Source organism: Populus trichocarpa, chromosome 14, assembly GCF_000002775.5.
Source record: "Populus trichocarpa isolate Nisqually-1 chromosome 14, P.trichocarpa_v4.1, whole genome shotgun sequence".
NCBI classification, from domain to species: domain Eukaryota; kingdom Viridiplantae; phylum Streptophyta; class Magnoliopsida; order Malpighiales; family Salicaceae; genus Populus; species Populus trichocarpa.
In genome coordinates this window covers 333252-360580 of record NC_037298.2, presented here as the reverse complement: position 1 = coordinate 360580, position 27329 = coordinate 333252, and the positions used below count along the sequence as shown (strand labels likewise).

The window sequence follows — 27329 nt, the reverse complement described above, 5'->3', positions numbered from 1 at the left end:
CTTGAAATGATTTTATTTTGGTAAAAAAAATTGAATTGATTCACCCATTCATGAGTTGACCTACCATCTTGCATGTTGACTAGCTAATCTATTATCCAAATCTTAAATCTGGTCATATCTTGTACTGTGTGTGCTGTATGCATATTTAGGGCTAGATTCTTAATTGGGTCGAGCCCGATGATAGGCTTAAAGCCTTGCCAAGTTTATGAACCAAAAGTTTGTCCAAGCTAGTTGTCGAGCTGCTCTACACAAAAAAAAAAAAAACTTCTCTAGCAATTTAAATTTTTTTGACGTAATAGATCATCGGTGTTGAAATGACAATCTGGATTATGGTGTAGGATATTTTTAATTTAAAAATATATTAAAATAATTTTTAAAATTTTTGATATTAATATCTCAAAACCATAAAAAAATACTATAAAAACATTAATTTAATATTTTTCTCAAATAAAACACCCTTTTAAAAAATACCAAAAAAAAAAAAGTTATCATAGGCTCTCACACTCGCGTGCTCTACACTGCTCTGGCAAGCAGCCACTAGAGAAGAAACCAGCCACCCTGAACAAGTACTTGAGATAATGGTCAGGGGAGGGAAGGGATTATTTTGAGATGCAGAGAGGGGCCGGAGCCTCCCTCGTAAAACGAAAATCCGACTGACTGAGCATGTAAAATCCGACACAAATAATTACTCTTTGGATAAATATAAATAAATAAACAAATAAAAATCTAAAAATACATTTGAATTATTGGATTAGTAAAACTTCCAAGAAAAAAACAATGCCGAGTATTAAAAAAAAATGACGAAAAAAAGGCTCAAGAAGAAACATCTGTAAAATCATTCTACACTCGGACCCGTTTCTGGAGGCCCTTCTAAACGAATGTAATCATACATAATTCCTCCAACAGGGGATTTGCTTCTTGACTGAGTGAGATATACAGTGTTGTTTCCTTGGCGAAGCAGACGGCTTGGCACGTTAATGCTATAAAACCAGTACAGACCATGAATTCCATGCCGGGCAATTGCATTGTCCCTTCCTATTAGCCTTGTTCTGAAATGAGGTCTTTTGGCTCGTCTGTCATTGAACCGAACCTATGATCACATATTAACACACTTCCATAAGTCATCACCAATCGACTTATTTTACGCTGTTCATGATCCACAAATTCCTCGACGATCGATGACATTAGAGGCTTGCAATACGCTGATCTTTCAATCATGGATAACTGATGGATCATATTTGAATATCAAGGGCAGCGTTGGTACCTGTAGTTCAGAAGCGGAGGCTGATGCCAAGGCCACTTGGAGTGTATAGTTTCCAGTCCTCGGGGTGGCATTTTCTATCTCGAATTTGATCTGCCATGTCGTGGCTTGATATGTGTGATTTCCCATGTTCCTGAGCAATGCAGCAATATAATTGGAACCTGCTGCTGCTCATGATGCCTGTTAATTAATTATGAGCTAGAAGAAGCACAAAGGGATGAGCGATGGGTACCTGGGAACCTGAGCAAAGAACCAATCTTGATGATAATTACTGATGCCAGTAGTGTAAATAAGGTCATGCTTAGGATACAAATCTGAGTACCTTTCCCATAGTCCATACTGCCTAAACCTGTCCATTAAAAGTATTTAATTTAAGCAAGAAATGCTCCCAGACCAGACTTTTGTAAGCTTATAAATAAAAGGAAGATGTGAAATCTTTGATGACATGAATTTTAATATCAGGCACTTTATCCGGTGACTGCTACAGTTAATCGGAATGTTCCATCGTTTGTTTGTTTTTTCTTCTAACTTTCTGTCATGTGTTAATTGAAATATTTTAATGAGATGATAATCCGGTGACCGCTACAGTTAATCGGAATATTTTAATGAGATGATATTGATGATTGTTTTCATGGAAAGGGGATAATATGATGATGGTAAGAAAATATATATATTTTTTAAAAAAAAAAGACATGGTGCAATCAAATACAATAACATAAAAAAAAAACTGGATTTCTTATTATAATAATTCTTTTAATGGGAAATAAAATAAATGTTACCACCCAAGTAATGGTCACTTAAAGTGACGGAAGAAAAAACTGTACTTGTGAGTCGATTGGTTGATGAACAATTTGTTCATGAGCGTCGGGTATGTGTCGGGCACAAAGAATTCGGCAGCAGTGCGGTCAGGGATTCCTATTTCCCAAAGGGTTGGACCATTTCTTGGAGGCTCGTACACAAGAACACCCAATTTCACATCACATCCTGCATTTGAGGATTCAAGACAAGCTGCTAGTCTTTATTACCATACCATAATAATCAAAATGAAAGAAAAGACATTCCTTTTTGCCATGTAAGAAACATACTGTTAAATCTAAGAGGAATTGACAGGAAAAATTTAATATTCAGAATTAGATAAAGTATTGATTTATTAAAAAAACTTTTTTGATGTACCTGGTTGGATGTGGATAATAACATCATATCGGCAATCCCCAACAATGCCGGGAACCCAGGCATACAGATTATAGTGCCCAGCTCTAATGTTTTCTATTAAGAAATGACCCTCCTCATTGGCTTGAACCCAGAATTGATACCCCTGAAAACGATCAAAGAGAAAGAAAAACCGAAGCCTTCAACAAAATCTCCCTTCAATATTTAACTAAATCATCGTATACACAAACAGAAGTTCAGTGAATTTAACCATGGCGTCTCTTTCCCACGAACCCACCCCTCCTGGTGCTGCCAAGCCCACATAGGCATAGCTCGCCCACATTGGTTTGTCACTGATGTACCTAAATAATGGAGCTGTCATTAAGTTACGGTATCATTTTATTTTTTTATAGACACACATTGTAGAGTATGCATTATTCACTCGAAAAAATAGCATTTAGAAATCTGTACTGTACAAGTAGCTAGATGGGCCATTACTTGTCACCAACTAGTAATTGACCAGAAACAGTTCCTCGTCGATCGGAGCTAGGGAAATCTTCTGACTGGGGGAAATTGTAAGGCCAGCTGTTGACTTCTATAGACATCTGATACATATTTGAAGCATACAGATGAATGTCATATATATCAGAAGGGTGAGATTGATGACGTTGAAGAAGTGGAGGGTTAGATGTCATTACTAGTTAACTTGCTGAAATGTTAATCGTACCTGATCCTTAGCATCTTCCCATAGTGTCGTGGGATCTTCAAGGGAGGAGATGGAGTTGAGATAGACAAATACAGGTCCTAGAACCTTTTTCCATGGCTTTCCGTTTCGATATTTTGTGTTCAAGTCCTTCCCACTGTAATGAGTGCTGGTAAACATCTGTGCATACAATTAATTTAATTCGGTTTAGCATAACACTTTGGTCCCTTCATTTTAGTCCTCATAGTTCTTTGAATTATTCAATTCAAACATCATAATTCAAACAAAAAACAAATTCATTTCAATTTTTAGGAGCAGCAAACTCACAGAGAGGACGGTGGGGCCGACATGAGATGTGAGGTCTTGTTTCAGGGGACCACCGGCCCGGAACTCATCACTTGCTGTGATCATCCAAAATCCCACCGTTGGATTTTCTGATATCCAACCATGTACCCTGTTGTCTTTGTTCTCACATGAATAATGATACTTGTCGTCCACCTTCCAAGTTCCCAGCAATCAACATTAAACAAGAAACAAAATTGTCACCGTAATATTTGCTGCAAAAAGAAGAAGAAAGAAGGATCCAGTAGCTCGATCACTAAGTAATTAGTTTAAAGAAGTACCTCTCCTCCAAGCTGTGGATTAGTTGGATTGGTCAGGAGAACAGCTTCTGGATATGCAAGAGGCTCCCCACTGATTCTGTCTCGAGGCATTGGCATGATCCTTTGCCTGTCGTCAGATATTGCCATGAAGTGAAACCTGACAATTAATGGATTAATTTTAGATGGAGTAAACATGTGCTGCTAATCTGTCAATTCTTCATAACCTGAACAGAAAAATGTATACTTGTCATTTTGGAGCTTGAAAACGATTCTAATTTGATCCATGTCCATGTCAGGCCATCCCTCTAGGCGTTCTAATATGGCATACAAGTAAACCCCTGAGCTGCCCCGTCGCATTATATACCTAAAATGTTAAAAATATTAACATTAATACCTAAACAATATGCATATTGTTCATGGTACGCAGTATATAATAGTAAATTTGACGATCATTATTTTTAAATTTATCAAATTTTAGGTTTATTATACTCTTCAAACCAACACAATAAATACTTTCATGTATTTAACAAGAAATAAAATTGTATGGAGCATGAAATTAAATTATTTCATGCAAAAATTGAGTAACATTTTTTTTTAATATGAGCATAAAATAATTTTTGGGTTAACTACAAGAACAATTGATAAATTCTGCAACTCACAATGTTATTGTATTCCAAGTACTACATTAATTGATATCTGAAGTTTCTTGCTATGTAAAATCCATTCATAAAATTTATTTGCAAGTTTATTATATATTTAGTAGTCATATTTTTTCTCTAATTAATATTTTCAATAAGCAGGTCATAATTGCCAATGTATAAAACAATATATTTTTAACATTTTTTTTTAAAAAAAACTAAGGGCCCGTTAGTTTGATCTCCAGTGAGTTTACTCTACTGGGATTGATGGTGGGATTTCTGAAATGGCCTCTAAACAACTTTGAGAAGGCATTGATTTCCCTTTTTCTTTTTTTCAATCAAATGAGTTCTATCTTCTGCAAGAAGAAAAAGAACTTGAACTGATTGCCCAAGACAGATAAACTATAATTCTAGACTCTTGAAAATTGTCTGCAAACTGCATTTGTTTCTTAGGTTTTGCATGAAATATTACCTTTTGTCTACGTTCAGGGGGGCTGAGGAGCCACCATGTGTGAAATTCCAAGACTTCTTGAATGAGAGTTCTACTTGGTCTTCATCTTCCATTATAACGTTAAAATCTGTTCCTTTCAATCTACGGAGCAGTGATAAATTATAGAGGTTTCATGAGAAACATAAATATATAATCAATTTACAAGCCACTTAAATATTTACAATAACTTTATTTTACATGATATAAGTTGTGGAAACTAGAATGTACCTGTCGTAAGCTATATGATTTCCAGGCAAGTTCCAGACAACGTCCCAATACCTTTACTCATATCAATTTTCGCAATGAGATGGATGTAAAATTAGTACATGATGATCATAACAACATTTGATGTGATTAGAAGCAAGTGTAAATGCCGTACCCTCGGTTGCCTTCCCTGTTCCTGGTTTCAAGTACATTATGGATTCCGTTGTACTGTATTCCGGTGATATCACCGCCCGGACTAGACAAAGTGACTTGAACAAGGCCATTATCCATCACCATCTGAAAGTTACTGTAACTTCAGTAATTAAAAGCATATGAAAAGATAGAGGATTATGGCTGTGCCAAATTTAAATTGACAATATTTAAAACTTATTTTTACTAAGAAAAAAGTTTTAATAATGATGTAATTAATTAATTATTTATTTTAATATGACTTAATTGCAAAATAGTTGTAAGACATGTTATGAAGATTGAACTAGAAAATGATGTTGATCACGCGACAAATTTGGGTCAATTTTTTTTTTTTTATTAAAATGATATTTAATTACATTTTTTTTAAATATTCATGGTGTTGACTTGATAGATTCTAGATTGAGTTTGAGTTAATATTTTTTAAGTTCAACTTGAAATTAGGTTTTGGGTCATAAATTTTTTGAATTAATTTGTTGAGTCGGGTGAAATTTAACCCTATTTATAAAACTTACTTGGCTGATCAACCTTGAGATTCAAGGGCTGATCCGGGTTGAGTTAGTGGAAAAACCTAGGTTTTTTTATTAAAATAAAAAAAATAAAACAAAACTTGGGTAGATCTCCATTAACCAGTATTGATCCTTGGATTAGAATGCATAATTTTACAGCTAGTCTACAATGACGAAATCAGAAAATATCAATATCAACTATATCATTCAATTTGAATAGATAATGGTTTAGATATATACGGTGATCAGTGCATGTTACCATACATACCCGATGATGATGCTTATGCAGCCGCACCCCAAGAGATTTACCGTTTTCACTCTGGAAAATTTTCCTGCAATTAGATAAAAGATGTTACTCCAACACAGGGATTCTTTACATGAATCAGACTCAAAATGATTTTAATATATTCTTGACCATGTTGATACAAACACAAAATCATGCAAATGCAAGTAATCGATGACGTACGAAGGCACATTCTCTGTAGGGAGTTGCAGAAGAAACGATCATTTTATTATGCTTGAAAATTCATCATGTTTGCAGGGGCAGGATAAGAGTACAAAATTAATTCTCAGTTTTTCTTCAGAATAAAATGTTGAGACACATTTGCTCCTCGCTTATGAGCATAAAATGAGAAAAAAATAATAATTAAAGCTCCTCTGTTTCAAGGCAGTGCCTAGCTCCATCCATGTATAATGTGAAGAAAGGTAAGGGAAAGGGACATTGGGTAAAATGTTCCAACAAAAGAACAGTAAAGTAACACTGAAAAGGAAGAATATGATCATGGGGGATCATATATACCTTGAAGCAGCGGTGAGCTTGACAATGAAGAAGAACCAAATCAACAATGCTAACCACCTCAAAAGAGAAGCACCGACTTTGTCCATTTTTGATGAATGAAATCACAGAAAGCAAGTTAACTGCATGAAGCCAAAAAAGGGACTCTTCCTACACAATCAAAGAAGCAAGAAATAAAAAACTAAGAAACCAAAAACTTGCACACGCAAAAAAACAAAAAAAAAAACATGAAATACCTTGCTCTATGGCAATATATGCCAGAGGCTGTTCTTGAATGCATAACGACCCTTAATTCTCTTGGAAAAAACGTTCAGATGCAATGCTTAGTGAAAGGCCTTGTAATGGTAGACCGGGAAAAAAGAGAAAGATTTCAATTTTATTGTTCTTTTCACAGTTTTCCTTGCAGCAGATTTCCTCAATCTCTTATATATAGCAGATCATCGAGGGACTTGAGTGCTCCTCTATGCAAGAGATTGACAGAATTGCCATAAAAATATATAGCAGATCATTGAGGGACCTGAGTGCTCCTGCATGCGAGAGATTGACAGAATTGATATATTTTGTAGATGTTGATTGAAAATGAAAGTTATAGTTCAAAGATTGGGTTCAGTTTAATTTTTGTGGTTTTGCATCTTACATCTAGAGGGTGGTGTGTGCTGCTAAAGGTGTTCTTCCTACATCTAGACAATGGTATGTCCTCTGCCTTAGGTGTAATTTTGTGTTTCGATGGACAAGATTGAAAACAATTAGTATGCGATTATGGTGCCCTCTTTGGTGCTTTTTGGCCCTGCCCAAAGGCAATGAATTTGCCCTTCTTAGAGATAATAAGAGCCATTTGACGCGTTAAGTTAATTTCGGACATTAGAATTAAAAATAATAATAATAAATTAGTTATCTAATAAAGTGGTTTTCCTATACTAACTATATATGCTTTTGATTTGTGAAAAACAAAAATTTATTATCTATGTTTTTATTTTTTCAACCAAATATTTTTGTTTTGTTTTTGTCTTAAAATACTAACCAAACACTACCTAGAGTCATCCTTGTGGATTACTTAGAGAGTCTTGTTATTTATTATTTATTTTTTAAATTTGGTTTTATTGATAGAAGTTAATTAACTAATAACCAAACAATATAGTTTTGTTGTTTTAAATCTATAAATAAGACGAATTATTAAATAAAACATAATACATACCAAATTTGTTTTCTTACCTTTAAAGAATTGTATGATTTTATTGCGTTGTTTCAAGTCTATAAATAAGATAAATCATTATTTATGTATTTTATGTGTATGTTTTCAACGAGCTGGTTCATGGACGTTATTTTTCAATTTATATTTTGTTTATTTTTAATTATGTTTTATTTTATACGCGCAGATTCAATGCCTGAAAGTATAAACGAGTCCTTTTCCTCAAATCTAGATCCCTTATGAAAGGCTCTTTAAAGCAACCGATGGATTTTCTACAACCAACTTGATTGGAGATGGTAGTTTTAGCACTGTGTACAAAGGAAACATTGATGAAGATGGAACATCAGTTGCAATTAATCAAAGTTCTTAACCTGCAACGTCGTGGAGCGTCTAAGAGTTTCATAGATGAATGTGGAGCCTTGAGAAACATTCGGCATCGAAATCTGGTGAAGATCATAACTTCTTGCTCAAGCATTGATTTTCAAGGTAATAATTTTAAAGCTAAAGGGAGTCTGGAGAAATGGTTGCATCCTCCTCTAGAAACACATCATGAGATGATCAGCTGATCAATGAGATTCAGCATCCAAACCTTCTTGAGAGGATCAACATTGCCAGTAATGTGGCTACTGCACTTGACTATCTTCATCACCATTGCTACAACCCAGTCATTCATTGTGATGTAAAACCAAGTAATATTCTTCTTGATACAGACATGATAGGCCATCTTGGAATACTGTCTTGAAAGCAACCCGGTTGGAATAAAGGGAACTATTGGATATGCTGCCCCAGGTAACAATTGTTCATTTCCTTTGCTCATATTCCTCTTAACATTGCCAACATCTTAATTGAATAATTCACTAAATACTTTGTTTGATCATAACATTTTATTGTAACAACTTCATCTCCTGGTATATCTGTCATGTAAAAAGAAAATAAAATAAGATTATCAGCTATATTTATATGTATCTGGACTTTCTTGAGTGACAGATCATGGCCAAGGAAGAGAGTTGTCAATAGATGGAGATGTCTACAGTTATGGGATCCTATTGTTGGAGATGATAACAGGGAAGAGACCAATCGATGACACATTTGAGAAAGGCCTTAATTAATCTTCACATGTTTGCCAAGATGGCCCTGCCCGACCATGTTATGGTGATAGGTCCCAATCAAAACTATGGAGTTTTTTTTAACAGAAAGATTATTCTCTCAGGGTAAGAACAAAGCACATACATGCTGGAATAATAATGCTGCCCTCTTTATTCTGATGCATGATTTATAAACAAGCCAAGTTTGTCACTACAGCACAGAAATTAAAGGACCTGCTAGTCTCCCAACAAAGCCTAATGCTTATCCACTAACAGAAGCTAATCATCAAGCATACAAGCAACCTTAGCCTTCCCCACGTTAGAAAGCTAAATCCTGATACTTGGGTTCTGTTTTGGTACCCTCCTTGATCTCCACGGCCTCTTCTTATCATATGGAGCTAGATTACAGACCCAAATCCAAATCTGTAATCTTTTTCCTTATGATCCAGCTGCAAATGTAAATTCGAAACTGGTTAGGATACTTGCATGACTCAAGAACCTTGGAGGAGGAAGAGAAGAAAGAGGATCGAAAATCTGTTTAATTAAAGGAAGTGCACATATAAATGGCTAGTAGAAGCTGACATAAGATAATTTATCAGAAATTCCAAAAAAAGCTGAAGCATCGTGCTAAGAATCTAAAGGCCCCACACCTCTGCAGAAAGATTAATAAAATTGAGACCCACATTTAAGCGTTCTTCCAAGAAGGCGGATGTGCATCCATTGGAAACGATCTTTCCTCTCGAACGGGCCTGAAACAACCACCAATATCAGTATCGATTTAGTTTGTCTTGTTTACAGGCAATAAGTTTTAAATTTTAGGCCCGATAGGATTGATGATCAAGGTTACTGGTCAGAGATACATAGACAACGGAGGAAATAATATGCTGACACTCCAGACATAATGAAATATCAATGTATCATAGCAGCCTCCTAAAAAACACTAAAAGAAGAAATAATTAAAATCCGAAATGAACCAAGTAAATAACTAAAATACATATCCACACCTAAGTTCTTTTTAATATCAATCGCAGCTTCCTAAACAATTCCAACAACTTGTTCTAATTTTTCATTAGTTGGTTTAATCTCAACATGCTTACTAACTTCGAATTGTTCTTTGGATTTCACATTTACTTCATGTTTCTCTGATTTTTCAGCATGTTTAGTGACTTTAAGTTGTTCCTCCAAGAATGACAGTAATTGTGGCTTTAATTTCTGCTTTTTTAATATCTGGAGTAACTGATTTACCATTAACAACATTAACCACTAGAGCAAGAACACTGTATGTGTGTGTTTGGAATGGAATCTTTTTCCAACTCTCCTTTATCATCGACTTGAATTGTTGGCACCTGAAGCTGCTTATCCTCTGCATTTTGCCTCCTTGTTATTCGAGGAAGTTGAATAGAAGACAACTGTAACAGTGTTGAACGTGCACGAGATGCACACTTCGGCAGGCTGTTCAAAACAGGGCCTAAGGGTGCTGGCAGCCATGCCAACAGTGGGAGAAATCGGCAGCGCAGATTTATGGGGCTGTAGGTTCGTCAAAGGAAAAACGGCAGCGCAGATTGTTGACGAACATGGGCTTGACGATGGAATGTTCAAGCCAGACAGAAAAACTCATCAGGGGCATAGGCAGACGAGAACTGGGGCTGTCGAGGAATTCGGTAGCGAAGACATTGGCAGCCTGCACGCAGATGCGAATTCGGCAGCGCAGGAATTGGCAGCCTGCACGCAGATGCGAATTCGGCAGCGCGCAGCAGCTTGTGCAAGTCAGGGGCTCGACTTGGCACGATCTAAAACTTGGACGAAGGACTGTCCAAGGCATGTGAGTGACTCAACAGATGACGCAGCAAGAGCTGGCAGATGGGGCTGCCAGGTGGGCATGCAGAACGTGGGTAGTGGCAGTTATGGATATCCAAGATCATGGGATCATAGGGGCTGAACATGGGGCTGACCAGGGGTTGCTCTCAACCCACTAAAGATCATGGGGGATCATGGGGGGAAAACTTCCCACTGCTTGATAGATAATGGGGCCACTATGTTCATGGGTGAACATGGGTGAGATAGTGTCCCACTACTTCCTTAAAAGTAGGAATGGGGGGTGTGCCTTGTAAATGTTTGTCTATAAATACTTGTTGTAGCTTGTGGTTGAGGGGGCGGCATGTATGGGCATGCAGCAGCATGCGTGGGGAATGTTCAGCATGTAAGGGCATGCAAGAACATGTAGAACACTAGTTAGAGGTAGCTTGGTGTAGCATGCAATCTTTGTGCATAGTACACATACAGAATTGTGTATAGTTTCCTTTGTTTCCGAGATCAATAAAGGTTGGGAAAGAGTTCCTATAAAGCTTGTTGTGCACTTTGATTCTTATTCTTACTTGTGTATTCCGCTTGCTTAGTTACTAGGCAAACACGAGTGAGATTAGCGAGGGAAGGCTGAGTCTAGCGAGGGACTAGGCTGCCGCATGGGTTTATTCGCGTAGCGAAAAATTACCCCGTGACAATTGGTATCAGAGCGCGGTTGCTTTCTTGGCAGAACAACGCGAATGATTCTGTGGCCCAATCAACAGACTGATTTGGGAGAGCTACTGCTTCTGCCGATGGATAGGCAGATTTCAGCATAATGATCAGCGACGAGAATGCTGTTGTTTCTCTGGACAAATCGAAGGGACTGATTTGGGAGAAGCATTGCTGCTGCCGATGGACAGGCAGAAACTTTGGAGCAGAGCGCAGTTCGCGTTCTTGACGAAACGATGGGCTGTTTCGTAGCGCAGACAATGGATAGTTCTGTGGGGCAGATCGAAGAGCTGATTTGTTCGAAGCCATTTGGGGAAAGCTTGCTAGCGTTTTGGGCAGTATGATGTTCAAAGGCCTGCGAAGTTTGGTGGCTTAACTAATCTATGGGTGACGCAAAGTGATGACAAAGGGATCAGTTCAAAATGGGTGCTGATTCAGCCATCGAAACTGTCGATGGAATGGCAGACTTGAGAGCAGGGGCCAACGAAGGGTCTGCTGGGAGTTTCTAAGTTTTTGTCGAAGCCTAAATGGGAAGGTTGGGGCAAAATAGAAGAAGCAATTCAGTGGGAGAGAGCCCAAACTTGCTGCTAACAATGGAAGGTCAGACGAGAAGGCAAATCGGTAAGGGTTCGAAACTGAAATTTACACTATTTTTCTCTTGCGATGGAATTTCTTTGTGTGGGATTGTTGCCCAAGGAGGGGAAAACTTGACGCTGTCACTGTGGAAGATGGTGTTAGGGATATGGCATACGTAAATGTTATGCGTTTGCTTGACGATCGAGATGGAATTCAGTCATCATGGGCCAACATATCGGTGAGGATGTTGTCTGGCCTTGCTGCCTTATGGGGGCAGAACTTGGGGAATTTTGTGCATCTTGACGAAGGAATGTTTAGGGTGGTGGAAGCAAAATTCAGCGACGAAGTTGAGGAAGACTTGGTCGAATGGCCAGACGAATCTGCGAAGATTTGTTGTGGCTTTGCTGCCTTGGGGGAGGTAGAATTGATGTCTTCGGTAGGAGACCTTGACGATGGACAGTGCAGGGTGAAGAAGACAGAACAGTGGCTGAGATGGACTCTAGTCATGTTGGGACCAGCAGGGGGAGTTTCATAACTTTGACGATGGACAGTTCATGGTTTAACTCTAGGCGTGGGGATGCGCCAACGAAAGCACACTGCATAGAATTCGGCAGCGATGGATAGCGGCAGAGGCGAATTCGGCAGGGAGAGTTGATTGTTGTACAATGGACAAGTAAGCAATATTTAAATTTTATACTTGCAGTTTTGGAGCACGCAGAATGGTTGGAAAACTAGATGTTCGTATGGGAGCTCATATGGTTCTTCGAAGGGATTTTGTGTGGATGTATTTCGTGAAGAGGGATGGACACCTTAGGGACGCTTGCGATGAGTGTCTGAATTTCATGAAGACATGCTTGCGAGTATGAGGATGTGTTTGACATTTGTTGAAAACTAACAAGCCAAAACAGAATGTGTCACAGCTTGGCTTTGAAACAGGTTGACGAAGATTCGGTGGACTGAATTTGTTGTTGAATGTGGGCAAAGCTAGAGGTTTTGTGGGGAGAAACGTAAAATGTGACGAGGAACAGATGCGGTGCAAGGGTACTTCGAATCTGTCCGACGAGGGCGTCGGGTTCTTTTGGTGGGGGTGGTTTGTAACAGTGTTGAACGTGCACGAGGTGCACACTTCGGCAGGCTGTCCAAAACAGGGCCTAAGGGTGCTGGTAGCCATGCCAACAGTGGGAGAAATCAGCAGCGTAGATTTATAGGGCTGTAGGTTCGTCAAAGGAAAAACGGCAGCGCAGATTGTTGACGAACATGGGCTTGACGATGGAATGTTCAAGCTAGGCAGAAAAACTCGTCAGGGGCATAGGCAGACGAGAACTGGGGCTGTCGAGGAATTCGGCAGCGAAGACATTGGCAGCCTGCACGCAAATGCGAATTCGGCAGCGCAGGAATTGGCAGCTTGCACGCAGATGTGAATTCGGCAGCGCGCAGCAGCTTGTGCAAGTCAGGGGCTCGACTTGGCACGATCTAAAACTTGGACGAAGGACTGTTCAAGGCATATAAGTGACTCAACAGATGACGCAGCAAGAGCTGGCAGATGGGGCTGCCAGGTGGGCATGCAAAACGTGGGTAGTGGCAGTTATGGATATCCAAGATCATGGGGGCTGAACATGGGGGCTGACCAGGGGTTGCTCTCAACCCACTAAAGATCATGGGGGATCATGGGGGGAAAACATCCCACTACTTGATAGATAATGGGGCCACTATGTTCATGGGTGAACATGGGTGAGATAGTGTCCCACTACTTCCTTAAAAGTAGGAATGGGGGGTGTGCCTTGTAAATGTTTGTCTATAAATACTTGTTGTAGCTTGTGGTTGAGGGGGCGGCATGTATGGGCATGCAGCAGCATGCGTGGGGAATGTTCAGCATGTAGGGGCATGCAAGAACATGTGGAACACTAGTTAGAGGTAGCTTGGTGTAGCATGCAATCTTTGTGCATAGCACACATACGGAATTGTGTATAGTTTCCTTTGTTTACGAGATCAATAAAAGGTTGGGAAAGAGTTCCTATAAAGCTTGTTGTGCACTTTGATTCTTATTCTTACTTGTGTATTTCGCTTGCTTAGTTACTATGCAAACACGAGTGAGATTGGTGAGGGAAGGCTGAGTCTAGCGAGGGACTAGGCTGTCGCACGGGTTTATTCGCGTAGCGAAAAATTACCCCGTGACAACAACCGATAATAATCTAATTGTTTATATGCTTCGTATCAAATCTCTTTGTAATCACCTTATACAAACTCCATATTTAATAATTTTCTCAAGCTTGTCATGATAGAATTAAACACTTAACAATATGAGCTCTAGATTCCAGAACTTCAAACCACCATTTTTTAGCACCACAAGTAAGTTTGTGTATGGTAAATCTTACTTTTTGATAACAAGGAACACTATTCAAATAAAAATATGCATTCAAGTTTGACAACAATATAATAAATCTTGTCTTTGAAAACTTCTTATCAAAGAAAGGAATATCATCATAATAAGAAACGCGTCTACGAACTGGATGACTATGAATTAAGTATTTAGTGCTTCTCCTTTTGTAAATACCATTGTCCATATAAACATGATGTTTATATAGGTTTGCAGGAATAGATCTAGTGTTTGGTTCACCCCGAGGTAAGTCTCTAAGCACATCTCTTTCCTTATTACTATCTTGTTTATGCCTTCACCTTGTACACAGTGTTAGATGGTTCAAGCGTTCTGCGATTTCTGCTAATGAACACTCCACTCAATTCAGTATTTGCAATTGGGTTCTTTGCGACGTTGCCTTATGCCTCAGGTGGCCTCCACTCCTACATTGTAGAATGTGAATTAAGTTGTTGTCAATACATCTGTCCATCAAACAGGCCAAGCTGCCTCGAAACCAATTGAATAGCATTTAGCATGGATAGGTTCCTCAATCTTTAAATTTTTATTGTCATAAACTTTAGAGAAATAAACTAAGGTTTTAAAGACTAAGATTACAACCCTTAACGGTAAAGAAAACTGTCACGACCCGAATCCCGGATCCATGACCGGCACATAGGCAAGGTTCCCCTCCAAGGTTCCATACCTATGCGAACCCAAACTTACACACAAACTTATCCTAACTCAATCAGAGTTCAACGCAGCATTAACAACAAAATCAACTTCATAATATAATTGAATTGTCTTAATACAAGAGTTTATATAAGTTCAGAGTTTTGGAGCACTAACTAGACATAAAGGAAGGTACAAATTACAACCAAAGAGCAGGTTCTGAAGGTCCAACAAAATGACCTGCTATCAAGCTATAAGCCTGAAAAGGTAAATAATGAGATGGTGAGTTCAACAACTCAGTGAGTAGATAACGTTCAATATACACACACGAGGTAATACAACAATGAGAAATATATATACAAGTATGGCTCTAGGTTCTTATAGAAATGTTTCTCAAATAGGTCATAACAAGAATATCATATGGTAAAGCTCGTCAGAAAATCAAAATGCAATGAACATGAGGCTCCGTACTGTGGGATGATCAGTCCACACAGGTTGGTGACTCCTCCGACCAACTAGGGTTCAGATACAATGTGCACAAAGACTAACACTACCCTGTTAGCATGGGTATTCTGACTGACATACCATAGGTTCATAATCATACTCAAACAGACATATTCATATCTCAAGGCTCAACTCATGACATCAATCAAATGAGGAGCTATCAATTCAGAATTCAATTCAAAATATATACTGGTTCATATCAAGAATTCAGATTCAACAATTGATCATGCTTTATTCAACAAGGATAATAATCAACATATATATTATCAAGAAGCATGATTCAATTCATATTAACAAATCAAATATTTATACTATTTCTCATGCATATGGAAAATTATCCACTCACCTGACTCAAAAGCAAACAGAAGCCAAAAGCAGACACCGAAGAAAATCCTACTGACGTCCCGCCGGTAGAATATCAGGATTATCTGAATATAAAGGAGACATATTTAAGAACGACTCGAAAGAACATTTAAATTATTTAATACACTTATCTAAGGGTGTATTCCATAACCCTATATGTTTTTGAACTAACTAGTTATCTTTCCTAAAAACCCAACATTTAACGGTTTTTCCCGAAATCTAATCCATAATAAAAACAACTAATAAAATTGATAATAATTTACTAAATAACCCTTAATTATTCATCAAACCAATCTGAAAAAGCTAATATTACAGCTAGGGACTAATCTGTAATTTATCCTATTTTTAAGGGTCAAATTGCAACTTTTGTCTAATTGGAGGACCAAACTGAAATTTATCATAAATCCATGAATATACTGAAATTCTGACCATAATTAGTCCTCATTTCTGTCCAGATCATCTCATTATACTCCAAGGACCATTCTGGAATTTTACCAAATTTTTAGGGTCAAATTGTAATTTTTATCAAATTGGAGGACCAAATTGAAAGTGTTAAATTCTCTTATCTATACAATAATTCTGTCCATAATTCATATGTTATTCTGTTCAGATTCTCGGAATAGGCTCCAGGGACCAATCTGCAAATTTTCCAAAGTTTGGGAACTAAACTGTAATTTTCCAAAATTAAGGGACCAAACCGAAATTTTGTCATCTTCAACCTCCAACCCAGAATTTTTAACAGAAACCTACTGTTCTCTCCAAATTTCTAACTCAACATTCACCATTTACACAATTCATAACTCAAAATCATCACAATCTTCCATAATCAACTCATTAATCAATTACCCATAACAATCAACCTTATAACATTCAATTTAATTCATCAATTAAACCCAAAACACAAATTTTCAAAACCCTAACATTCATCAAAACTGAAATTAAGCTCAATTAACATACATTTATACATTTAACAACCTAAATCTTACCTTTAAACTTATTCTCTTCAACTCCTTTCCTTTTTCCCTTATTTTCCCCTCTTTTCTCTTCTTCTTCTTTCTCCCTTCTCTCCTGCCGATTCTCTCTCAAAATTTTCAGATCCCTCTTTTGTTTTTTTTTTTTTCTATTTATATATATTATGTTTATCTAATTACCACATTATCCCTCATTCATTTATACCCACACTTTAAGCCACCAAGGACTTTATTGTATTTTCCTACTTATTAATTCAAAACATTACAAAAACTCTGAAAAATTTAATAATTTTTGTTGTATGCTGTCTTTCTTGCAGTCTACTAATTTTGGCATGTAATTGTATGCTTCCGAGCATTGATTACGCATTCCAGCAACGGACCATGATAGTGGTGTGTCGAGCCCACCATCACCGGAGGCATACATTTGGATTTTGTCTTGTTGACGAGCATACGACTCATCATTGATTTCCGTGACCTGATAACTGATTGTCATTGACCATATCCAAGCTGCCACCAAAATCCACATCTTCATGTTTGGCTTGATCTGCAATATTTGAGTGAATCTTCAAATTTCACCTCTCAAAATATGCTTGCGAAGAAAAACAAAAAAGGAGATTTAAATCAATTATCAATCCGCCAAACTATCAAATTAGATACACTCAATTTAAACAAACATGTTCAATCATGTTCAGATTTTAGTGATGTTAGCAACAAGAACAAAAATGTGAGCAAGAGCAGAGTAAAAGTGAAGTGAGTGTGTCTAGAGCTGATCTAATGATTCGACGTATATTTAATTGATGAAAAAAAAATAAGTGTTGCCAAGTAGGAGAAAAAAACAAACACTAAACATCAAGACCAGTATCTATATGAACAACAAATTAATCAAGAATCAAGAATATATCAAAATGTGAGGATAAGCTTACGAGCAAATTAAGGATGAGCAAGAGATTATAGAGTAATTAAGAGCGATGACTTAGTGTTGCATCGAAATTTAAGTGATGGTAAGGAGGGTTTATGGAGAAAATCATAGTTCCAAAACAAAGAAAAACTTGGGTTATCGTTTGCTTAACAGTCTGTTTTGCTGCAGAATGTCTGTGCCATTATATTCTGATCCTGCTTTGGGTTCTGCTGCTTTGGCATACCTTGAATTTGCCAAGCTGATGCGAAACTTGATGATACAAGGTCGGATGTCTTCAATTCCTTAAATTAGCCTGAATCCAAATTTGTAATCTTTTTTCATATGATCCAACTTCAAAATGTAAATTCAGATACTTAATTACTTATATGACTCAAAAACCCCGGAGAATGGAGAGAAGATGTCAAGTCTTTAAATTATCATTGATTCCTCTTCTCTAACAAATGTATTATTTCCACCAGGTTCAAAGTTGATTGTATAGTCACTGATGCACAAGATGTCACTATTTTTCTCATGATTGGGAAAACAGCTAAAATCTTCTTTGGCTCTTCAGCTCACCAATATGGTTTCAACAAGGGCTATAACAACCTGTACAAAGTGCCTCCTCCCATGATTGAAGATTTAAACCGATTCAAAACATTCCACATCTGCTTCAGGGTGTACAGGTTCACTAATAAAACCGGTGTAACCTATTGGTCAGCAATGTGTTTGATGACGATCCTCAAATGGAGCAAATTCAGCTGCCTCAACACGCATCGATCGAGCTTTTCCTGCCCCAGCTGAGCGACAAAACCACCTCTTTTAGCCAAAGAAATCAATCGCCAAACGACCCTGTAACTAGCAAACTAGGAGCAGCAGCCCATCATCGCACCGGACAATCTGAAAACTGCAGTCCATTCAACTTCATATAATCTAAAGCAAAGTAGCTTTCTGGACACAAAAGGAAAGTTGGTCTTTCCTTCATATTCCTAACTACCAAGTCGGCCATGGTTTGCTTTCAAAACTGTCACTTTCAATGGCCATATTTCGAAACTGTCACTAAGCTTTTGTTACGTGCACAGCCAGTTTTAAACAGCATATTGGGACGACTCAATCCTCTGCCTCCAAATACAAATAACAAAAGAAAATGCAATTTCCAATACTTATGAGTGAATTAATCAATAAATATTGGGAGGTTCTTAATATTTATGTGTTTAGTCTTCAAGAATTGATATAAAGCTTAGGTTAATTACGATAGAAGATAGAAAAACGTAGCAGCCTTTTCTCCCTTCGACAATTAAAAACACAGCAGTGTTTTCGGCAACAGTAGACGAGTACAGCAGCAGCTTGAATCTCAGACCAACCAGAAGCAGTTTTTTCTTCGTGGCAGTAACTTGGACTAGCAGACAGCATCAGCAGTTAGAATTGACACGTTAACAGCAGTAGCAAGTTTTCTTTTTCAAAATCATTTGGTATCAAAGTTTTGAATGAAGAATTCCTTATAGAATTGGTGGTGAAATAAAATAAGTAACAGCAGCTTACAAAGCTTCCTATAGCAATTGTTAGATACTTAAGGTGACGAAAGCACGTTTTAGCAAAGCCAGTGAGAAACGTAGCAAATCAACAAAAAAAAAAAAAAGCAGTTTTAGTATCCAATAATGGTAGAAAAGAGTCTCCAGTAAAATTATCATGACTTCCGGTAATTTTGTTCAACCAGCCATTTCTCATTTTGATGGTCATTATGATTATTGCATCATGCTAATAGAGAATTTTTTAAGATTGAAAGAGTATAGCAAATTGTTAATTTCTCAAGAAATAATTTAACCACCACCCGGATCAATAATAACAGATATGCGCACTTGAGGGTCTAGCTGCTGTGGTCAACCGTGTGACTTGTTCCGCCCCCGTCCCGGGTTCGACCCTCTATGTGCACGCCTGTCACCCCCGCGGTGCCTTACCTGCTCCTGGGCTTGCAGGATGTCCAGTGGGCCGTGGGAAATAGTCGTGGTGCGCGTAAGCTGGCCCGGACACCCCACGTAAATCAAAAAAAAAAAAAAAAATAACAGATATGCAAATATAAGAGATAGAAGCATAACGATTGAAAGATTTTAAGACAAAATTATCTATTCCAATCAATTGACCGATCAATAATTTTGAAAACTATTTTTTTGTAAGGAAACCTCAAAAGAAGTACAAGGAACAACTAAAGTAAAAAGACAATAATTTCAAACACTTGGAATAAAATCTAAATTACTTAGGATAAATATACTGAATCAGTCACAAATTATTTTTCACGAACAAGGCAATCATTAATAAGATGCAAATCTATGGTGATAAAATAGAAGATATTACTATCATTGAAAAAAATCTTCAATCATTGGCACTAAAATTCAATTTTTTTATGTGTTCAATAAAAGAAGCTAAGAATATTAATGAATTTTTTATTAATGAATTGCAAAGTTCTTTGCTCATTCATGAGAAAAAGTTGAATCGACAAGATAAGAAGTAGAAAGTTTTACGAGTTTTATCGAGCAATTGTTTTTCTACCTCGCAAAAAGGTGGATGAGAAAAAGAAAGGAGCACAAACAACAATAATGATAGATTTTCACATTAGAAATTCAAAGATAATTAGTCTTTTAATGCTCAAAGAAAAAGAATAGGATATAACAATAATCATTCAACTTTTTACAAATCAAAACCGGTGGGAAAATCAAAGGTTGAAAGCTTCCGGTGTTATATGTATAGACATTACAAATCTGCATATCAAACTAATTTGAATATGAATAGTGATAGAAAATTTAATTTTATAAAGAAAGAAGATGAATCATCTTTATTAATGGCTTGTAATGTGAATAAAAAAAACATAAATTTATGGTATTTAGATATTGAATATAGCAATTACATAAAGGAAGATAAATCATTTTTTTTATATTTAAATAAATCTTATCAAGATTTTATAAAATTTAAAGTTTTCTTTATCCGGAAAGGAATGGTAGCGATTCAAAACAAATGTCCGTTAATTTGCCCCAATCCACGTACGTTAGCGGCTCATTGTTTGGCCCCACTTCGTTTTCTTCTTGGCTTCGTATCTTTCTTGTTTTGTTGGAATATGATGTATTGAATAGAAGAAATAAAGCTTATCCCAAGTCAGAAACAATTTTTTCTTTTCAAAATGCTTATCAAGGTAGGGTTTCAGTGTTAATAAATTATAATGAATGTCATGATTTTCAGACCTTTTTTGTGGGGTTACATAATGAGTCTTGTACATGGATATGAATTATTGAAACCTGAAACAAAAATTTTCAATAATATGATTTATTTTTAATTTTATTGTCGAAATAAAACTAAATTGATAGTTATTTTTTATAGTTATATAATTTTATGATGTTACTTTAAATCTACAAATAAGATCGATCATTGTACAAAACAGAATGCACATCCAACTTTTTTTTTTTTCCTTGGTGACTGTTTTTCATGTCTACAAGACAATTAATTTTCTTCTTTTTTTCCATTCCAAATTACTCGAAAATGATTCACATGGAGGAATAAAAATCTGTTCAGGTAGAGGATTGGGAGAGAACCGTTTGCAGGGGTAGTTAAGCATCATTAAGAAGATATTTATTTGATTAATAACATGTAAAGGGCCCCTATTTTGGTTAAAAATTCTCAGTGGCTGTTCAAAAATAAATATGAAGAAAAAAATGTCACTGATTTGTGTTTCTGTTCTTGGTTTGGAATCAAGACTCTTTGATTTTAAGAAAATAAACATGAAGGAAATGTTACTGATTCGAAATGAGAAGCATCCACGCTTCCCTTCGATAATTTCATAGTAGAGCTATAGAAATGCAGGCAAAATTATACCAATTCAATGAATACTACTTGCAGCTAAACCTGTTCCGGCTGCAGCTGCTGCTGCTGCACAAATAATGTTTTCTCAAAACAGTTCAAAAGTAGGAAAAGAAAACGAACTGTTCAAACAAAAGGCAAGTTTGACGCAGGAATTTGCCAAGCTGCGAGCAGCAGGTTTTATGCAGAATTTGCTGATACGAGGTCGGATGCCTTCAGCTCTTTAAATTAGCCCACTGTCAACCCGAATCCAAATTTGTAATCTTTTTTCTTATGATCCAACTGCAAAATGTAAATTCAGAACTGGTTAGGATACTTTTATGACTCAAAAACCTCAGAGAAGGAAGAGAAGAAAGGGGATAGTGCTTTGCGAAAATCTGCTTGAAGGAAGTGCACATATAAATGGCAAGCAGAAGCTGACAAAAGATAATTTATCAGAAGTGCCGAGAAAAGCTGAAGCATCATGCTAAGAATCTAAAGATACCATGGTCCCATACCTCTGCAGAAAGAACGAAATTGAGACCCATATTCAAGCGTTCTTCCAAGAAGGCGGATGTGCATCCATTGGAATCAATCTTTCCTCTCAAACGGGCCTGAAATAACCACCAAAATCAGTATCAATTCAATACAGGCAAGTTTAAGATTTTAGGCCCATCAGGGTTGATGATCAAGGTTACAGTCAGAGATATCTAGACAACCTAGGCAATAATATGTTGACACTCCAAACATAATGAAATATCAATATATCTAATGGACATGTTAGAAATAAATGACAAATAACATACTTTAAACCCAGTGGCACCACACCCACAAATTCAATTTGTTCATGCCCGTTGTTTTGAGAAATAGTAATTTTCAGTTTAACCAAAATCAGTCCTCAATTTATGAAAAGAGAGCTGAAATGACACTGGTATCCATATGCCACAACTCATAGTTTCTTAAAAGGAAGAAAAACTGACATCACTCCACTTACTTGTCTGAGGGCATAATCATAGCCAACACTAGCAGTCACATCCTTTGATAAGTAATTGTACATGAAGTCTGTTGCTAGTGAAACCTTAATATCAACAGAGAAGATTAATGTAAGAAATTTATTTAGATAAAAATTACAGTTTTCTCAAGAAACAGACTACCTTCTCAGAAACCTTCTGCACGTAGCTCAAAGCCATCAATCCAGTGCTAGCAACTTGCCCTGCAGCAACCTGTGGGCAAAGATGTAATATTGTCCAGTCAAAGCAAGAAACACACATGTACAGGTAAGAATTCCGATACAAGTTTGTGCATGTTTAATGAGTTGAAAAATCTATGACAAAAGGTGAATGCACAAAATTTACAAGCTTGGTGTTTCAGTTAGAGTGCCAGCTAAGCAGAGATCAATAGGCTTTCCTCTTTATCCTTCTTGCTCTGCAGAATTATGGCTATAGACCAGACATCTCTTTCATTATAAAAAAAATGCATAAAACCTCATAATAATGAAAATGACACATGACATTTAATTTTGCACACTGGGCATAAAAGTAGAACCTGCTCCGGTTTACAATTTTTTTACATCTGATTTCATTCAGCATATAATTCTTGGTAATTAAAGAGATGAACCTTGTCAGTAAGTCATCAGATCTCTAGCACATGGAGATCAACTCACTAGGCCCATTAGGACTCCAATTATGGAATTGAAAAACAGGATACTTGTCCAATGCCTTGAAAAAGGCATGCTGAGTATTTGACACCACTCCAGCACTTAGAAACAAGTCATTGAGTGAAGAAATAGGTTTTATTGAAATCGGAAGGCAAATGATAGGTGACCTTTGCTTGTATATCAATGCAAGTTACAAGAGTCAATGAACCTTACACAGTACTCAAACACAACAATTGAACAATGATAGCTCATGCAATAAAGGATGAGTGCCAAACCAATTACCATCTTGTCCGTCTCATACCGACCAGCATATCCAACACCAGATTTTCGATGCTGACCAGCCCAAAATACTTCAGCACCCAAAGACATATGAGGGGTCACACTCTGCATTATGAAGATCCAATAAACAAAATAACAATGAGCATATAACAATAAAAATGCAACTGAAGAGGAAGAAGAGGTGAAGTCCTTTTCTACGCTACTGAGCGTCATGAAAGATAATGACAATTGAAACCACCATTAAGTATAACTGGAAAAAAAAAAACCTTTCTATATAAACTGTTTTAAGAGAACAGCATGCTCTGAATCAAAGTAACCAAATTATAGAGCTTGATACCAAGAACAATCATATATCTAACATACTGTACCTGAATGTAACTGGCACCAAATAAGGCACCATTTCCTAGTTGCAACTGGCTCCTGTAGTCTTTACCCTGTATGAGGTAAAACAACAGTATAAGCAGTAAAAGAAGCATGATAAATTCATCTTGAATACAGTTGACAACGATATAGATGCTTAAAGTAAAACAATGTCTGGCACACCAACTTCCATTGTTTGTGAGAGGAGAATAATCATGCAAAAAATATGTACAGATCTAAATGGTAAAGAGAGCTTCACCTTGTAATCGAAGTTCAACATGACATGGGACATGTGAGGCTCATTTGTAAGCTGCATGGAAAAGAATTTAACATAATTTAAAAAGTTTACTTGCAAATCATAACTTTTGCTAGCATTAGGAAAAAAAAAAAAAACAGGGGTAGAGAAGAAAAGAAGTCCAAAAATAAGGTGAGATGAGCATATATTTCACCTGAGCATTAGCCTTTAAAGCAAGATCATCAGTCAAATCACACTTCACTCTTGCATTTACTCTCCCATCGGTCAAAACCCTCCCGATAAGCATTGTCTACGGAGAACCGATAAAGACACTCAATTGAAATTATGACATGATAATCCCAGAAGGTTCATTAGTAAATGAATTGGAAAGGAAAATATGTCACTGACAGCCCACCTTTTGGTCTATAAAGTTAGCACCAAACTCATAGTGAGCAGTAGGGATTTTGATGGCTTCTGAAGATTGAGAAGGAATTTCCATAGGCCCCATCATCACACTAGGAGATAATGAAAAAAGTTAGTGCCAAACTCCAGGATAAAAAATGAATTTAAATGTCTGAAAAGAATTTGAAACAAAAAGAAGCCAAAACTACCTATGACTGAGAGAAAATTTCTGATTCAGTCCTTTGGTAAAATCAAAACGCATCCCCTCAAAATACTCAGGCTTCAAAGACACTGCATAAACATTTTTTGGAAATTAGAAATCAAACATATTAAAAAGGAGAGCATTTTCCACCCTAAACTTCTAAAATGAAATGCATTACCACCACTTACACAATAAGACTCAGCAACTAGATCATTTGAATGGCAGTAATTTATTATATAGCATTTAAAATGCAGCACGAGATGATATGCGACATTCTTTAGGAATTAGTGTCTAAAGCTTAAGGCATGTCACCCTTCCACACAGGTTTGGCTAGCACAGTTGACGCATGAAGCACCATGAATGTAAAAGATTCAAAAGACAAACTCTCGTTAGCACCAAGAACTAACCATCATTCTCGTTATTAACAGTAATCTACTTCGTACCAAATTCAATCATAATAACCTGAATCAAACACTTTTTTTTAATAAAATCCAAATCCAAATTCAAAATCAAAAACTTAATTTCTTTTCCACTTTTGACAAAACTAACCACAACATCATAGCAAGAATGACAATTTCAAGACACTAAAACATCAGAATCCACAAAATGTCACAAACCCAAAACACTTACTTCAAATCGCATAGTCACACAGTCCCCCTTCACTCCACGCACAAAACTCTCAACACGTGACCAAAAACCCATCTTTGATTCACCTCAATAACCACAAAAAACCAATAAAAAAACTTTATAAACCAAACCCCCCAAAAAAGAACAGCCAAAACTTAAGCCTATTAGGGTTTCACAGTCAGATTAATCACTAAAACAACCATAAAAAAAACAAAAACCCATTCCAATAAACAGATCGATAACGAAAATAAAGATAGAAAACGAGATAAGAAACTGAACTGAGTGCTTCACGATGGAGTTCTTCATAGGGGATTGGACAAGGAAGGTTCAAGTAATCAACTTTTTTGTGAACCTCATTGATCTTTTTGGCTGCTTCTGATGTAGCTTCATTGCCTAACAACGTTGTACCCGGAGCTACGAACCCCGCCATTGTTGCCTCTTGAGTGCAGTTTAATCGGGCACCAAAGAGAGAGAGGCTGCGAGGAGAGAGGCTGTGCTGGGGGGCTTTTGTTACTATGGGGTTTAAGGAAGGGCTTTATGTGACCATGTCTTGTGGGTCCATACCTTCGTTTTTTAGGTTTTTTTGGCTTAAAATTTCTTCTTCTTCTTCTTATACTAGATACATGTCTCGGGTCTTTTTTTTGTATAAAAAATATTAAAACAAATAAAAATTTAAAAATTTTGGATTTTTCTATAAAGCTATATCCAAAAATCTTGGGTGTGGCTGCAATGTCTGACCTAAAAATAATATTTATAATATTAATAATAAAATTAAACTTGCATGATCCAAGTTTAAGTGAGTCTGGCTACAACACCGGACCCAAGAATATTGGATGTGGGTCTAGCTATAAGGTCGTGTCATAAAAATGTGATAATTAAATAGATTAATAAAAAAAAGAAATCAACAGGAAGGAAAAAACCTAATGAAGAAAAAGAAAAAAAATTAAATTAATTGGGTTAACCCTTTAAACCAGGTTATCCCGTAAAACCTGGGATTCGCATCATAAAAGTTTGATAACTAAATAAAACAAATTACGGGTTTATCCAAAATTAACTGGGTTAACCCATCAAACCAAGTTAATCCGTCAAGCTCATGATACTTGTCATGAAAGTATGAAAGTCTGATAATTAAATAGAAAGAAAATTAACTTTAACAATCAAAACTAAATGAAAAAAATAACTCGTCAAATCAGGTTAACCCATCAAACCCGAGATCCGTATCATGAAAATCTGATAACTAAATAAAAAAAATTAACATTAACAAACTTAATCAAAAAAAATTCATTAAAAAAATTAAAAAGAAAAAAAAAGCTAATATTGTAGTAATTCATAGTGTTTTTTTTAAAAAAAAAAAAACCTACAAAGCTAAGTTCTCAACCAGCTCAATATATAAAAAAAACAGACAAAGACTATTTTCAAAAAAAAAAAAAAGAAGTCAATTTTGGGTAAAATAAATGAAAAAAAAACATGTAAAAAAAAGGAAACAAAAGCGGAAAAAAAAACATGTGGGGAAAGCTACAGTGTTTTAAAGAAAAAAACAAAAAAAACTAAATTTTAAACCAGTTTAATAGTAAAAAAATAAAATCAACAAAAATAATTCTGAAAAAAACAAAACAAAAAAAGAAAATATTTAAAAAATGACAATTTTGGAAAAAAAGAAAAAGAAATAAAAAAATAAAAAAAAAACATGTGGGGAAAGCTAAAGCTAGATTATCAGCCAGCTCAATATTGAAAAAATAAATTTGATAAAGATAATTTTTTAAAAAAATATGTGGTGAAACACTGCAGCAAAACAAAAACTATGTAGGGGAAACACTGTAGCAATCCATATTATTTTAAAAAAATTACAAAGCTAAATTCTCAACCAAATTAATATAAAAAAATAAAATCTACAAAGACCATTTTGAAAAAAAAAAAGAATAAATAAATCAAAAAAAAAAACAATGTATGAGAATATTATAGCAATCCACAATGTTTTTTTAAAAAAACTATATAGTTAAATTTTCAACCAGCTCAATATTTAAAAAAATTAGCAAAGATAATTTTGAAAAAAAAAAAGAA

At 36.2% G+C, this 27329-nt stretch overlaps 2 protein-coding genes and 1 long non-coding RNA gene across 6 annotated transcripts; all 3 read right to left on the bottom strand.

The window, feature by feature from the left end:
• Positions 1–671: 671 nt before the first annotated feature.
• On the bottom strand, positions 672–7007 carry LOC7464763 (probable rhamnogalacturonate lyase B). 3 transcript variants are annotated; one of them, XM_002319961.4, is made up of 17 exons: positions 6796–7007; positions 6563–6709; positions 6032–6095; positions 5223–5344; positions 5072–5122; positions 4826–4945; positions 3960–4079; positions 3737–3872; positions 3441–3611; positions 3138–3293; positions 2909–3015; positions 2682–2772; positions 2435–2576; positions 2086–2245; positions 1494–1610; positions 1265–1394; positions 672–1090 (listed from the first exon to the last, which is right to left on the bottom strand). In XM_002319961.4, exons 2-17 carry the CDS (start codon positions 6646–6648, stop codon positions 836–838), a joined length of 2028 nt encoding a protein of 675 aa, XP_002319997.3. In that variant the 5' UTR covers positions 6649–6709; positions 6796–7007; the 3' UTR covers positions 672–835. The 3 variants fall into 3 exon arrangements, with proteins under 3 accessions (XP_002319997.3, XP_024440649.1, XP_024440650.1); XM_024584881.2 differs by having other exon boundaries at positions 2086–2269; positions 6796–7001; XM_024584882.2 differs by having other exon boundaries at positions 2086–2269; positions 6563–6681; positions 6796–7000.
• Positions 7008–15042: 8035 nt separating this feature from the next.
• LOC112324003 (uncharacterized) lies at positions 15043–16931 on the bottom strand. Its single transcript, XR_008057221.1, has 3 exons — positions 16802–16931; positions 15799–15880; positions 15043–15207 (listed from the first exon to the last, which is right to left on the bottom strand). It is a non-coding gene; the product is annotated as an uncharacterized LOC112324003 (long non-coding RNA).
• A 4533-nt stretch (positions 16932–21464) lies between these two features.
• Positions 21465–25845, bottom strand: LOC18104776 (mitochondrial import receptor subunit TOM40-1). 2 transcript variants are annotated; one of them, XM_006374739.3, is made up of 11 exons: positions 25548–25845; positions 24649–24730; positions 24453–24552; positions 24252–24347; positions 24062–24112; positions 23811–23876; positions 23446–23547; positions 22661–22729; positions 22501–22584; positions 22025–22120; positions 21465–21809 (listed from the first exon to the last, which is right to left on the bottom strand). In XM_006374739.3, the coding sequence occupies exons 1-11, from the start codon at positions 25696–25698 to the stop codon at positions 21756–21758; spliced, it is 951 nt and encodes a 316-aa protein (XP_006374801.1). In that variant the 5' UTR covers positions 25699–25845; the 3' UTR covers positions 21465–21755. The 2 variants fall into 2 exon arrangements, with proteins under 2 accessions (XP_006374801.1, XP_024440409.1); XM_024584641.2 differs by lacking the exon at positions 25548–25845 and adding an exon at positions 25272–25414.
• Between the last annotated feature and the right edge of the window lie 1484 nt (positions 25846–27329).